Source organism: Mirounga angustirostris, unplaced genomic scaffold, assembly GCF_029215605.1.
Source record: "Mirounga angustirostris isolate CCGP_5_RB_7025 unplaced genomic scaffold, mMirAng1.0.hap1 SCAF_10, whole genome shotgun sequence".
Lineage (NCBI taxonomy): Eukaryota > Metazoa > Chordata > Mammalia > Carnivora > Phocidae > Mirounga > Mirounga angustirostris.
The window spans coordinates 65,515,668-65,529,220 of NW_026991718.1; the positions used below are offsets into that span (position 1 = coordinate 65,515,668).

The window sequence follows — 13,553 nt, forward strand, 5'->3', positions numbered from 1 at the left end:
ATTAATTATTGCCAAATTTCCACCAGGACGCTGGTGTGTCCCTACCGCAACGTGTGCCTTTCTGTCCTGGAGGTCACTTCTGATGGGGCGGCCTGAAATGCCATTCCCGTGGAGACAGGATCGACCCCAGACCCGCGTGTGACACAGAAACAAGTGGCCGTTGTGGGGGCAGCAGGAGAACGGTTCCTCTGAGGAAATGCCCATTTTTACGGATCCTTCTTTAAATCATTTTAACGAGCTTCCCTGCTCTTGTAGGCACTTTTCCTGTTTCCCTTCCCAAGGCCCCTTCTAGTCCCAAGTCTTTATCAAGCACAGCTCTATCCTAGGCCTCACCCCAGGCCCATCTTTTTTTAGACTCCAAAGGAGGAGTGGAAATTACAGGGCTAAAGAACCACCTCTAGCACCTGACAACACAATTCCTATTGCTTATTAGAGCAACTTGTCCGAGCCCTGCCTCGGAGAAGCAGTGTGACCTTGGGTAAATCCACCCTAGTGGACCCAATGCCTTTAGAAAGCAACAAAGGAGCTGGATGGTCCCCGGTCCACCATCTGCCTCCACTGCCTGCCCATCCTTGAGTTTGAATCTATTATCCCCTGCAGAGTGTCAGGATCTGCAGAAGTACAGAATACTCATAATGGCAGGGCTTCTGTCAGAGCCTAGAGATGGCAAAGAGAAAACAAATGTGTCCTAGAGCGATCTGGCCTCCTTGAGTCAAAGAGGAAGACGCAGGGGAGGATTTCTGGCAGGGTGTTTTGGTAGGCCCCCTGAGGTTTGGGCCATGTTGTTCCACCCTGGAACCCCCACTCCCTCAGATTTTCTCTATGGGTGTCCCAAGTCACCTTGAAGCCATCTGGAGCAAGAGTTCTCCAAGGGTTGCAGGGTGGACAGAGCACCAGCCCTGGAAAGTGGGAGAGGCAGACTCTAGGACTCTACCTGCCATACACTAGCTGGATGGCCCGGCTGGCCACTTACTCTGACGCTCAGTACCTATGAAATGAAGGGAGCTAACTTAGTGGTCACCAAAGTCACTTCCAGCTACAAAATACAACATATGTGCCGGAGAGCGGAAGGCTTACTAATGTGCAAGGTGAATTCTCACGTGCCCACTGATCCCTTGCTCCGTTAAAGAGGAAATGGAGGAAAGACACCAACTGGTCTCCACGTACCAATGTGACAGACACTTGCTTATGTCTTTGTCTTTTAATCAAAAATAGTTTGACCACACACACACACACACACACGGCTCTACTTAATTCAGATGATAGGATGGGAAGCACTAAATCCAGTCTCCTCCAATACAATACATAGCCAAACTCACTTCACACTAAGTCCCCCGTCAAGTTTTGAGCTTTCACGAGTATAAATGATTCTTTTCTGGTTAGAATTAATCAAGGAATAACACACTGTGTCCCAATAGGTCCTGCCTGTCTCCTCACTGACTGGGACCTCTCCCAATGAGTATTTCTCTCCAGGAGGGCTCAGCAGGAAAGGAGGGCACCAACAAACAGGAGAGTGGACTGGAGGCCAGGTTCTCTGACTTACTAGTCACACTGGCCCTGGGCAAGATCCTGGCGCCCTCTGCCTAGTTCTTCCATAAAACCTAACTGCCCACTTCATTAGACTGTGAGAACTCAGTGAGATTGCGGACGTGACAGTATATACTAAAAAGCAAGACACGCTCAAGTTACCATCATCAGTCTTTCCAAAAATGACCTCCAATTTAGCTGGGATGCTTTCCTACCCCAGGTCCTTCCTGATGCCCACGAAATGCGCTCCTCACTCTTCCTCACAGCAGACACCTGACCCTTATCTTCTCCGGCCATCCACACCTGAACCCCTCCCTCCTGGATCCTGCTTGGAACCCCACCCACTTGCCATCCAGAAGGCTCGTTGCCCCTTCCCAGCTCTAGGGCTCTGGGACCATTCACTCGGTCCTTTATGGTGCATACCTAGCACTATTAATTCACGTTTTGCACTTTTTGCAGTTAAAATTAGACTGCAATTTAAGGGGGTGTTCCTCTGTGGCTGTTCGTTCAAAACAAAAGAAAATTCTCCCAAACAAATGATATGACAAACAACAGGTAGATTCTGTGGCCAGTTCGCAAAACCCCATCTCAACAACAACACATGCCAGTATGGCTCTCCTAACAAAGGCTTTATGTAAAATTCACTTGGGCGCAGTTCAACACAGGGTTTAAGGCTTAACAAATCTCACGGTAAATCTATCTTCCCCACCTAGCTCAGTCTGTTCTGGAATTAACAGTGGCAAAGAAAGAAAATCCTGTTGATTTCTCTTCTTTGACGCTGAGTAAGAGAGTAAGACGACAGAATATCAGGAAAACAACAGGCAAGCAAAAACCAGTGCTATCTGCAACTGGAAATGGCAGGAGCTGGGGGGGGGAAGGGCAGAGGTGTTCAGAAAACCCTGTCCTCTCTGGGTCAGAGGTGAGCGCTCTGGGGGGAGGGAAGAGTGTTCAGAAAACCTTGTCTCTGCATCAGAGGTGAGTGCTCTGTCTGGCAAGAACAAAGCAGAAAACTGGCGGCCTTACTTAGAAGCATTCTTCACTACTGAGGTCCACGGAAGCACAGGCAAGCCTCAAACCTGGGTTGTGACCTGTGGGCTCCACTTCACCCCCAAAGTCTAAGCCTGACAATGTTATTCCCAAGGCCCTGGAATCTGGGACCAATGACAAAGTAACTGACACAGGTTCTGTGGCCATAGCTTTGATCTGCTCAGCTGATGCTGAAGTCAAGGGTGGGCCTGTATTTTTTAAGGGAATTTTTAAGCAACACCTTCATGAAGAGTTACAGTCTACCATAATTTTGGAGTAAGATATTGGAAAAAAAATTTTTTTTTAGTCAACAACCCAATCCCACCCAAGTATGAAAAGCTTTCTGGCTCAGCCTCAGAGATTCCTCATTGCTCCACAGACTGATATACCAAAGGCAAAGACAGGGACATCTCCAGACACAGGTCCTGTCCAAGCCAGGACCCCAGAAGGGGATTTCTGCCTTCTGACGTTCCCCATACAGCAGTATCAAGTGCCTTGATAACCCAAATGCCTACTTAAAACCTTTTCAGGGGTGCCTGGGTGGCTCAGTCGTTAAGCATCTGCCTTCGGCTCAGGTCATGATCCCAGGGTCTTGGGATCGAGTCCCACATCTGGCTCCTGCTCAGCAGGAGGCCTGCTTCTCCCTCTCCCACTCCCTCTGCTTGTGCTCCTGCTCTCGCTGTCTCTCTCTGTCAAATAAATAAAATCTTAAAAAAAAAAAAAAGAAACTTGTTCAAATGTAATTCGAATTCTACTGAACCGAAAGGCAGATGGGGTTAGGGTGGAATTGTCTGGGTCGTTAAGCTAATGTTTCTTTGAACTTCACTCAGTAAAAATCAGACAAATTTCCTCCTCTGTAAAGAAGGATTAACTGCCTCCAAGAATTTATTAATAAAGTAAATTTAGATACTCTAGTTTTTCAGACATTCATCTGTTATACACTGCCAAGCTGACGGTAAGGCATGGAGCTAAAATGCCGACTGAGACACAGGTCCAGATGGAAGGCAGACGTTTGTATCACACAGGGTTTGGGGTCACTGGTGCAGAAAGCCCAGAGCTGACTGAATGCTATCTGACCATACGCGTTTAGCTGAGGACAAGAATTTACCCACGCAGGGTGTCTGGGTGGCTCAGTCAGTTAAGCGGCTGCCTTTGGCTCAGGTGATGATCCCAGGGTCCTGGGATCGAGCCCCATGTCGGGCTCCTTCCTCAGCGGGGAGCCTGCTTCTTCCTCTCCCTCTGCCTGCCGCTCCCCCTGCTTGTGCTCTCCCTCTCTCTATCTCTATCAAATAAATAAATAAAATCTTTAAAAAAAAAAAAAAGAAAAAAAGAATTTACCCACGCCTGGAAGCTCTAACCGCCTCATTAGTTCTGTACTCTGAATATGCAAGGATCCTTTGGGGCAGGCCCTCAAGGAGGTCATCTCCTTCAGGGATGGTCTCTAACTTGAGTGTCCGGCAGCCTCCACTGCCAATAGCAGAGAATAGTTTTGTGTCCCCTCCAGAAAATTCCGTGAGCCAAATAAACCATGGGGCCAAACAGGCTGAAAATCTTCAGTCTGAATGAACAAGAGCTTTAGCTCACTCTATCTATGGTATTCTTATTTTTGGAATAAGAAGATTAATCAGACTGCACAACCTATAATCAGGGTTGGCTGTGAGGAATGAATAACCAAAGAAGCTAAGGCACTTGGGGGTTCACAAAGTGGTATGTCATTGCTAAACACAATTTCTGGCACTGACTGCCTGAGAGGTTGGAGATAGTGCCCATCCTATGTTCTTCCCCACCCCTACTCTCCTAGGTCTCTGGGTGGCTTAAAAAAAAAAAAAAGTATTGATAACAGCAAATAAAGAGAGGAGTGGGAGGGATCTACACATGACTAAGAATTATGCTTTGTTAGTTGCTTTCTTTTTCCCTACTTAAGTTCTTGTTACCCTGTTCAGAATGAAGGGCAATGGGACTGATCCCATTTGTTATGTGGATATTATCAAAGACACAATCTTCTTAGTATTCAAGAATTATGGACCTTCAAAGGTGAACACTTCGCTCCCTACAGCCTGGAAGACTGAACCCTACTGGAACCAAAATAAATGTTCAAATTAATTTCTATCCACATGACCTTTAAATAATTTTTTAGCTATTTTCAAAAACAAACAAAATAAAATCAATCAATAATCACACTAGACATTTATGAAGAAAAAGATGAGTTGAGAAGTAGGGGAAAATGCCTGCTTATAAAAATTAAATTTAGGGGCATTTGGTTGGCTCAGTCAGTACAGCATGCGAGCCTTGATCTTGGGCTTATAAATTTGAGCCCCACATTGAGTGTAGAGATTATTTAAAAATAAAATCTTTAAAAAAAAAACAAACCAAAAAAACCCAAAAAACTAAATTTAAAGGTGCATATCACAATAATTCTACCCTAGGTTCTCACACAAGACACACTTCAAAAAAACGAATCAAAATGCAACAAATGACAGGTCTTTATCCTCTGCACATGAGCCCAACTGCCCCCAATCTCACCCTCTTGAAACTACTTTCGGGGCAGCCATCATGGTCTTGAGCAGAAGCCTCCTTTATTTTTTTGAGTTTGGTTACCTTGACCCAAAACTCTCAAAGAAGATGAGGTAACAAGACCTGCATGCTTGAGGAACAAAGAGCAGAGACAAAACTCACTATAGGCGAGATGGGGCCTCACTATCTCTTAAAGGACTTGGTTCTTGAACACAGGGGCAGGGAGAGAGAAAACTCTGTTTTTACCCAGGCTCAAGAGGCAATTCTGTTGGTAGGCTAGTAACAGGGCAGAGGTGTATGGGTCGGTCTGCATACAGACCCGTGCGGCTGTCAAGTTCCAGGGTGGAGCTCAAGTTAAAAATAAGGCTTTCTGGCAGCCCTGCCAACCAGCAGCGTCATAGTTTCCCGGTGATGTCACTACAGGTGTGGGGCTCTATCCCTGGGTGTCAGCATTTGGCTCGGTCCCACCACCACCTATGGAACTACATGTGCTCTGGTACAATTTAGCATCTATTTTCAAACCGAGACCAGACAAAACCTGTTGGGTCAGTTACAGGGACTGCTTTAAGGTTCATAAACAAAAGTCACATCAGAGACAGCCGCAGTACCTCTGGGAAAGAGAATGGGAATAGAACTTTGAGTGTAGGCTGACAATTCCCCTGCCCAAAAAGGCACCACGAACTGATCAGAAGCTCTGTGTTTCCAAGGAGATGACAAAACACCAGGCTCTCCCTCCACCCCCAAAATAAAAAGTATGCAAGGAAGAAAGCAAAAAACATCAGAGACTACTGAATTCAATTCTTGCCACCTTGTAACGGCAGCTCAGATTTTCCAGACCATCTGTAAGAAACAGATTTAAAATTATTCCATGACCTCGTGGAATACAGATTCATCTTGGAGCCAGTGCCTGAGTCTGGCCCTGCAATTTCCAGCACCGTGCCCTGTTTCACAGCCGAGATCTTTCAGACCAAGGGTAGTAACCTCACAAATTACCAGAATGAGGCCACTTAATTACAGTTCAAGAGCATCAGCTAGACTCACAATGGTACACAGTTTTCCCGACATGCTCATCTCACTATCAAGGTTCTCCTTCTCAAAAACATCAATCATTAATTGCAAAATTCATCAGGAAACACAAGTCCACACTTGATTTTTCAAAAAAATTCTCTGACCTATGGTGCAAAGTCACTTAATAACAGTGCCACTTACCAGCCTCTCTCCAGAGAGGACCTCCAGGAGCTTGATGAGCATCCGTCCATCTCGAAGGTCAGTGTACAGGTCTGTGATCCGGCAGGACACTCGGGCGAGGTGGGAATTGACCCACTTGGTGAAGGTCTTCTTTTGCACAGCTTCGCGCTCATCTGCAAGCAGAAGAGAGCTCACTTTACCATCAATTACAGCATGGCCGCAGCAGCTATGTGCTAAGCAGGGTCAAAAGACCCCAAGGGAAGAACAGGAAAACTAAACTCTGAATGAAACCTCAACTTAGCTCCTCTTAAGCAAGATCAACTCTTCAGGAATGTAAGAACCATACAACCCTTGAACACACCCAAGCCTCTCAGTGTACCACCAGCAGAATATCCTCGCTCTCATTCACTTCATTTTCTTTGCTCTCTGCTGAAGAGGCCAGAGGATACAGTGGATCACAGGAGGGGTCCAGTGCAGCCCTGCCCAGTAGCATAACATTTGGTCAAGTTTCTAATGTATACGTTGCGGCTACTATTATTCCGCCAAAAGGCGTGTGCTAGGCAAGTACACAATATAGGGAGGGATGTGGGGTAGAAAAGCTAAGGAGACAGCAAGAAATTGCTTCCCTCATGTATAAAGGAAGATGAATTCACTCATGACCTTGATTTTAATGACACTCTTACCTGCCGAGTCACACGTCCCATGAATAACAGAGAAAATGGCAAGCAACTTGGTGAGGTACAAAGAGATCCGGCTGGGCACTGGGAGAGCAAGGCCTGGGCCCAAGGTTTCACCAAAAATGTGCTGAGATACTGGGTTCAGGGTCCCCTTCCATAAGATGGGTGAACAGCTATGATCTCCAAACTTCAACCATTCATTGAAAATTCAACTGCTAGTTTATGGTCTAGAGTGTGGTAGTTGAACATCCAAGTGATCCAGGAAACAGTATTAAGTTTTTCAAGCCTCAGTGATCAAGTTCTGTCCAATTCAAAGCCTAGACACATCTGCCCAGAACTGGCCTTTCACATCTGTACAAACAGGCTTCCAAACTTCTTGCCTCTGCAGAATGTTCTAAACGCAGGCTGCTGAAACCTTCAACAGGGATGCAAAGAATATACCCTGTACCCATTCGTACTCACTATTTTCTACAGATACCCTTCTGTCAGTTACTCACCCCACTTCTGGTTCTGTAGCATGAATTTGCGCCCAAAGACCCAAGATCTACTCCTTCCAGTGTTAAGCCCAAACCCACCAACGTGTTTATGCATTAATCTACAAAAAAGGGAGCAGATCCTCAAAATTTTTTATGTATTTCACCACTACTAGGTGACAACTCAAAAGCCACCCTTGACTATAGGGCATGTACCTGGTGGCATGGGGATACTGGGATCCCAGGCTGGACAGAGCATCCTGGGAGGTCTGCCTGGAAGGCTTCGCTGAGGCCTCCAGCTACCCTACCACAGGGAGGGAGCCAGGCGGAGCCAACAACGGGTGAGCCTGTACTGCGGCCAGCCTGGCAGGTGAGGCAGCTGGCCACCTGCTGCGGTGAGCAGCTCCTCCCAGCTCAGCCTTCCCCTAAAGGAACAGTCTGTCCAGAGGGAAAGAGGGCCTTTCCCCGGGACAAAGGCCAACCCAAAACAGACAGAGGATCAGAAAGGGCAGGACTGAAGGAACGAGAAAAAGGTAGTAAGGGGGCACAGTGAGATGAAAAAGGAGCTGTACCAATAACATCATGAGAAGTCACAGAGAGATCACATGCATTATTAATCACACAATCATCATGATGGACAGCAACTTCATGACACTGACACAGGGAGCTGTATTTTTTGCTGAAAGTTGGCGGTTTTGAAAGCGGGTCCAGAGCAGAATACAAAAATATTAAGCTTCTCCTAAGTACATTTCACAGATAGCAAGTAACTCCTGGTTCAGATGTTTTTAGGGTCAACGAATTTTTTTTAATTGTAATACATTTTATGTGCTACACTGGAGTTGGAAGTGTCTTTAATAAAGCCCTTGATGGGTATCGAGGCTGTTATTAAAGGGTTTGGGCTCGGGCGCCTGGGTGGCTCAGTTGGTTGAGCGACTGCCTTCGGCTCAGGTCATGATCCTGGAGTCCCGGGATTGAGTCCTGCATCGGGCTCCCTGCTCAGCAGGGAGTCTGCTTCGTCCTCTGACCCTATCCCCTCTCATGTGTTCTCTCTCAAATAAATAAATAAAATCTTTAAAAAAAAAAAAAAGGGGTTTGGGCTCAAAGTCACTACACCACACCCAGCCTATCAAGGGATAAGATCAAAATGAGAACCTGCTTGGATTACGGTATTTCTAAATAAACAAGCACAAAAGGTGTTCCTCAGCCAACTGTCACTCCTTTGGGTGAATCTCACAGTACAGAAACACTCCTGGCTTCTTTCAGGTTCTGAATTAACAGGTTCCTTTACGAGGGGATTCCAGAGATTTGCTTCAAAAGACAGTAAGTGCACTCGCCCAGCACCCAGTTCTGAGTGACAGTCCAACCCCGACTTTCCTCCCCTAGGAGGAGTCTGCTCCACTGAGCAGAAATAAAACTCTTCCACACAGCCTGAGGATCTGTGTGAGGCGGGCTCCTCAGGTCCCCAGCAACTCCAGGAAGGGAGAGAAGAGAAGGAAGAGGAGAACTTCACGAAAATAAAAGGAGAGGAACAAGAGCTTGCTTTCTTGTCCTCACTCCTGCGTTCTTCTATGCTCCCCACACAGCTTACGAGCAGGCCCCAGGTCACGTAAGCATGCTAGAAAAGTCACATAAGGCCTAAGTTCCTCCAGCTCGCGCCACGCGCTGGAAAAGGCACGGAAGATTCCATCCAAGGACTGGACCAGAACCAACACTCTCGTGATACAAGAGGGGCAGGAAATGGGCTCAGCAGTGAGACACAAGTCCAGTCAGCTTAGTGTGTCCTCTTACAATGGATGGTTCGGTGAACAACAAATACTTCTGAGGCCTGAAGGAGGGGAAAGGGAGGGTAAAAAATCCACCCAGCAGCCTAGCGGAGGATGAGGCGGTGTGTCCTTGGAGACTCCGTCCTTTGTTCCGCCCTTCCTGGGAAGGCACGATGACATCACCCCTGCACTGGCAACCCGGTGAGACTTGGGCAGACCAAGCCGGCCGGCGGCCTGAGGAGGAGCAGGCGGCCCCTGGCACGGAGGATGGCAGACGGTCCACAGGCGTGTCTCCACGCTTGAACCGCTGTCACTGTGCCAGACTTGCGGGAGGAAGCGGTGGGAGGAGCCAAGGAAGGACAGCCCACTTCCAGTTCCACCAGTATGAGGCAAACCTGGTAACAAGAAAAGGGAGGCCTCGCAAACCCCATATTGATTTGGTTATTTAGACCAGGGGTTCTCAACTCCCCTCAGGACACCAGACATGGGCAATGTCTGGTGACATTTTTGACTGACGTGCCTGGGGTGGGGGGAGGGGTGCTACACTGGCATCTAGCGGATAGAGGCCAGGGATCCTGGTAAACATCCCACAGTGCAAAGGACAGCCCCCGCAACAAGGAATTACCCAGCTCAAAATGTCAGGCGTGCCCAGGCTGGGAAATCCTGGTGTAGACATTCTGGGCTCCCACCAAAAGGAAGTGGCATTTGTAGCGTCTCAGACTGCACTCCCAGAGAGCGAGAGACCCCCGCGCTGGGGGTTGTTGTTCAGTCATGGCTCTCTTCGGCCCTGGCCATGGCTTTGTGACCCTGACGGTGTGCGGGGTGGCTGCAGCAGGAGCACTCGGCACGCCCTCCACCCCACCCATCCCACGAAGCACTACTTCCTTGCAAGAAAGAGCAGCTGCCTCTGTCTGTGCCTCCAGGACAAGCACAGGGGCAGGAGGCTCAGTCTGGGCCAGTGCAACCGCGGCCACTTCCGTCCCCAAGCCAAATCATGCCTGCATCTGCTCCCAACAAGTTGACATGGCCGAGCCTGACACTGGGGCAGGCTCCCCGTCCCCCCACCCCCAGCCCTGCCCATAACCTGCTAAGTGCTGCCTCCCAGGAACAGGTACCTCCACAGCCCTGTTCCCGGGAAGGACCTCTCAGCTGTTGTCAGTCCATGCCCCTCCCCACCACAGTATTTATTTAGAGGGACTAACCTCAGGTCCCTCTAGCATTGGATGAGAGGAGGTGAAGTGCAAAGTGCCCGGCTTGTTGTAACTGTTCACTAAATCAGCTCCCTCTCCACTGGCCCAGCAGAGCAGCGCTCTCATCAATTCAAACCATCTGAGATGCAGGATCATGGAGCCACATGGCCGCAGGATGCACCAAGGCTTAACAAGTCCTCTAAAACAACACTCTTTCTAAAGCAAAAACATCCCTTCTACTGTACCTGGGCCAGCTATTTAAAAATCCCAGAAAGGGAGGAAACTATGTGTGTGGACATGGCAGTAGGTTGTCAACAGTCTTACAGAAAGGAAACAGTTTGTTCTTTCTTTTTTTATTAAGATGTTAATAGCATCACTGAGACTTGCTATGTCCTAGGTACCTATCTATGTGCTTCACAGTCAGGTAGAATTAGTAAGTTTCCAGGCAGGCTTGCTCTAAAGCCTGGGTTCTCAAACACTATGCAATAATGCTCCTAGCACGACATTAAAACACAAAACCAAACACGTTTCCATGATACAAAACACAGAATCACCCATCATCTCACCATCCTAACCCAAGTCCTTATTTTGTGAAAGGGTCTGCTCCATCACTGGGCAACTCCAACTATTGTACAGTGTCTCCAACCAGTCTACATATGTTTCTATGGCCCAGCAAAGTTCGCTCCACCTACAGAGACACAGAGAATATGGGTCTCCTCACTCATCCACATAAGGGCCTTCAGATTTAAACATTCCTCACCGACACCTCTTTGCAATGAGTGGCACAACATGGTAGGCAGAGTGGAAACCAAGATGGTACCTGAGGACACGACCACCTCTGGTAGCCTCGCATCAATGCATACCAACCAATGGAAGGTAGGACTTGAGGCATTTACAATACTAGCAGCCCAGAGACAGGAAACATTGGGAACCAGGTAAAGAAGGGCAGAAGGAATCAGAAGCCACCCCCCGCCATGGGAGGGGGCCTGGTGAGTCTATGTGTCATTGCAGGAGTGGGAGTCAGGAAAGACTAAAGCTACTCTCAAAATAAGCCTCCAGACCCACTAATTCTACCAAAATGTCCTCAAAACCCTGAAAACCTGGGAACCAGAAGTGGTTCCAGGTGTGAAGATCCAGCCAGCTAATTCTTTGGCACCATAGGCTCAGAGAAAAATAATAGGCCAGCCACTTGGAAAACGAGAATCGCTGAGAAGCAGAAGAGAAAACCCAACTTGAGTGAGTGGCAATACCTGCGTCAGCTTCTGATCCCTGGAAGGAGTGCTCGCTTCGGCAGCACATATACTGAAATTGATCCCTGGAAGGAGTGAATCACAGGTAAAATTCTACTATGGTAGAATTTTGAGAACGGAATTTCTTGAGAACGGAATTTGATAAGATGGTGTCCCTGCAGTTACACCATCATGCATCTGAACAGCAACTTGCACCTTCTCTGCACAGCAACTCTGTCAGGGAGGTGGGACACGAGGGGTATCTCCACCAAAGCTCAAGACTCGGTGGGGATAAGTGCTGCTCCGCATCATCAGCCAGTAGAGTCGCAGCTGGCATATGCTGGGTGTCCTTAGGTGGTGCTCCGTCTCTTCCACCGTTGAGTCAGCTTAAAAGGAATTAAGATGCATGCATGGCTACACCTTCTTAGGTACCTAGATTCACTGTCTTTGGGTTTTGATAAATAACTTAAAATTTTCAAAAGATGGCTTACCAAAAAGAGATGAAATATTTATAACAGAGAAACATTCTTGCCTAATTTTAACCAAAAGGTTATGAACATCCTCTCCATCATCATCCCCTTTGAAGCACATAACGGACTTCTGTGCTTTTGAGGGAATGACTATCATCAATACTAGAAGACTGTAATGCTTTGACATTTATTTACTCTGGAAAATTTGCTGCAACTGGAAAAACAAACACTGTGTTAGCACAAGTTAAGCTAAAGGAGCTAGAACTAGCTTTGATGAACAGAAGGGCATTGTGTGATGGAAATGATTGTATAGCATCTTTTGGCAACACCCCATGCACACACAGAGTGCTAATAAACAAAACCACATTCACCATATGCCACAATTCTGGCTATGAAAGGGGATGGGAGCCAGGGGCAAAGAAAGGCCTGAAGGCATGGAACATTCCTGGATGGGAAATAAGGGAAATACAGAAAGAGGAACTGACAAATGACCCCACGTTCAGTATTCCCTCAAAGACTAGATTTTTACCTGGCTGCAGAGAGATCTTTCTTCTACTTTTCAAATAGTCTGAACCTGCTGGTATAACCCAAGAATATTTTCTTACCAGGATCTTCTTCAATTGTGCTAACATACTGGCCTGTCTTAAGGAAGAGGTGGCAAATGTACAATTTTTCTCTAGACAGACTGATAGCTATGTTAGGTGTAGATGTGGATTCACAGTAGGAATTGAGAAACGAGAATGGAAGCTGAGAAGAAATCAAAAGGAGGTGATGGAGCAAGCATCCCATGAACACAGCCACATGACTGGCTATTTAAATGGACAATATTATAGCTATCTGGGTAAGGACCAATCTGAAGCTGAGAGTATTAATAAGCTCCAGTATTTACAAAGCACCTACTGTATGTAGAACTCTGTGTTCTAGTTAGTCTAGCTGGGAAAACAAAGTGGAAAGTCAAAAAATAACAAAAGATGTTACAGAGAAGTACAGGATCAGCTGCCAGGAGAATGATTTCAAGATGTGTTTCTGGGTGTTTGGAAGAAAAAGCTCACTATAGTTAGGATGGCTTCAGGCCCTGTCCTTCAACAATTATTGAAGTCCCTCGTGTCTCATTCTTACCCATCTTTTTTTTTTTTTTTTTAAGTTTTTATTTATTTATTTATTTAAGTAGTCTCTACACCCAACATGGGGCTGGAACTCAGGACCCCGAGATCAAGAGTCGCATGCTCTACTGACTGACCCAGCCGGGCGCCCCTCATTCTTACCCATCTTAAACATTACTGCTGTAGTTGCCTTCCCCAAACAGTGGTTTCTCAGGTTACACCACTGTGCCAAAACCTTCAATGGCTCCCAGCCATCCACAAGAGGGTCCAAATTGCTGAGACGGGAGTTCAAGGGTCCAGAGCAGCCTCCGCAGAGGAGGCACACTTTCCTCTGGGATCCTCCCTAACACATCAACAGGTCTTAACGTTCTAAACTCTCATACCTTGCACATT

The 13,553-nt window shown here is 47.2% G+C and overlaps 1 protein-coding gene across 3 annotated transcripts in view; it reads right to left on the reverse strand.

Moving 5' to 3' along the window:
- SPTBN1 (spectrin beta, non-erythrocytic 1) overlaps positions 1-13,553 on the reverse strand; it is a 195,735-nt gene that overhangs the window by 65,758 nt on the left and 116,424 nt on the right. For all 3 annotated transcript variants that reach the window (XM_045884987.3, XM_045884988.3, XM_045884989.1), the window contains one exon: positions 6,277-6,428. In XM_045884987.3, the coding sequence (XP_045740943.1) occupies positions 6,277-6,428 (152 nt within the window). The remainder of the gene's footprint in view (positions 1-6,276; positions 6,429-13,553) is intronic.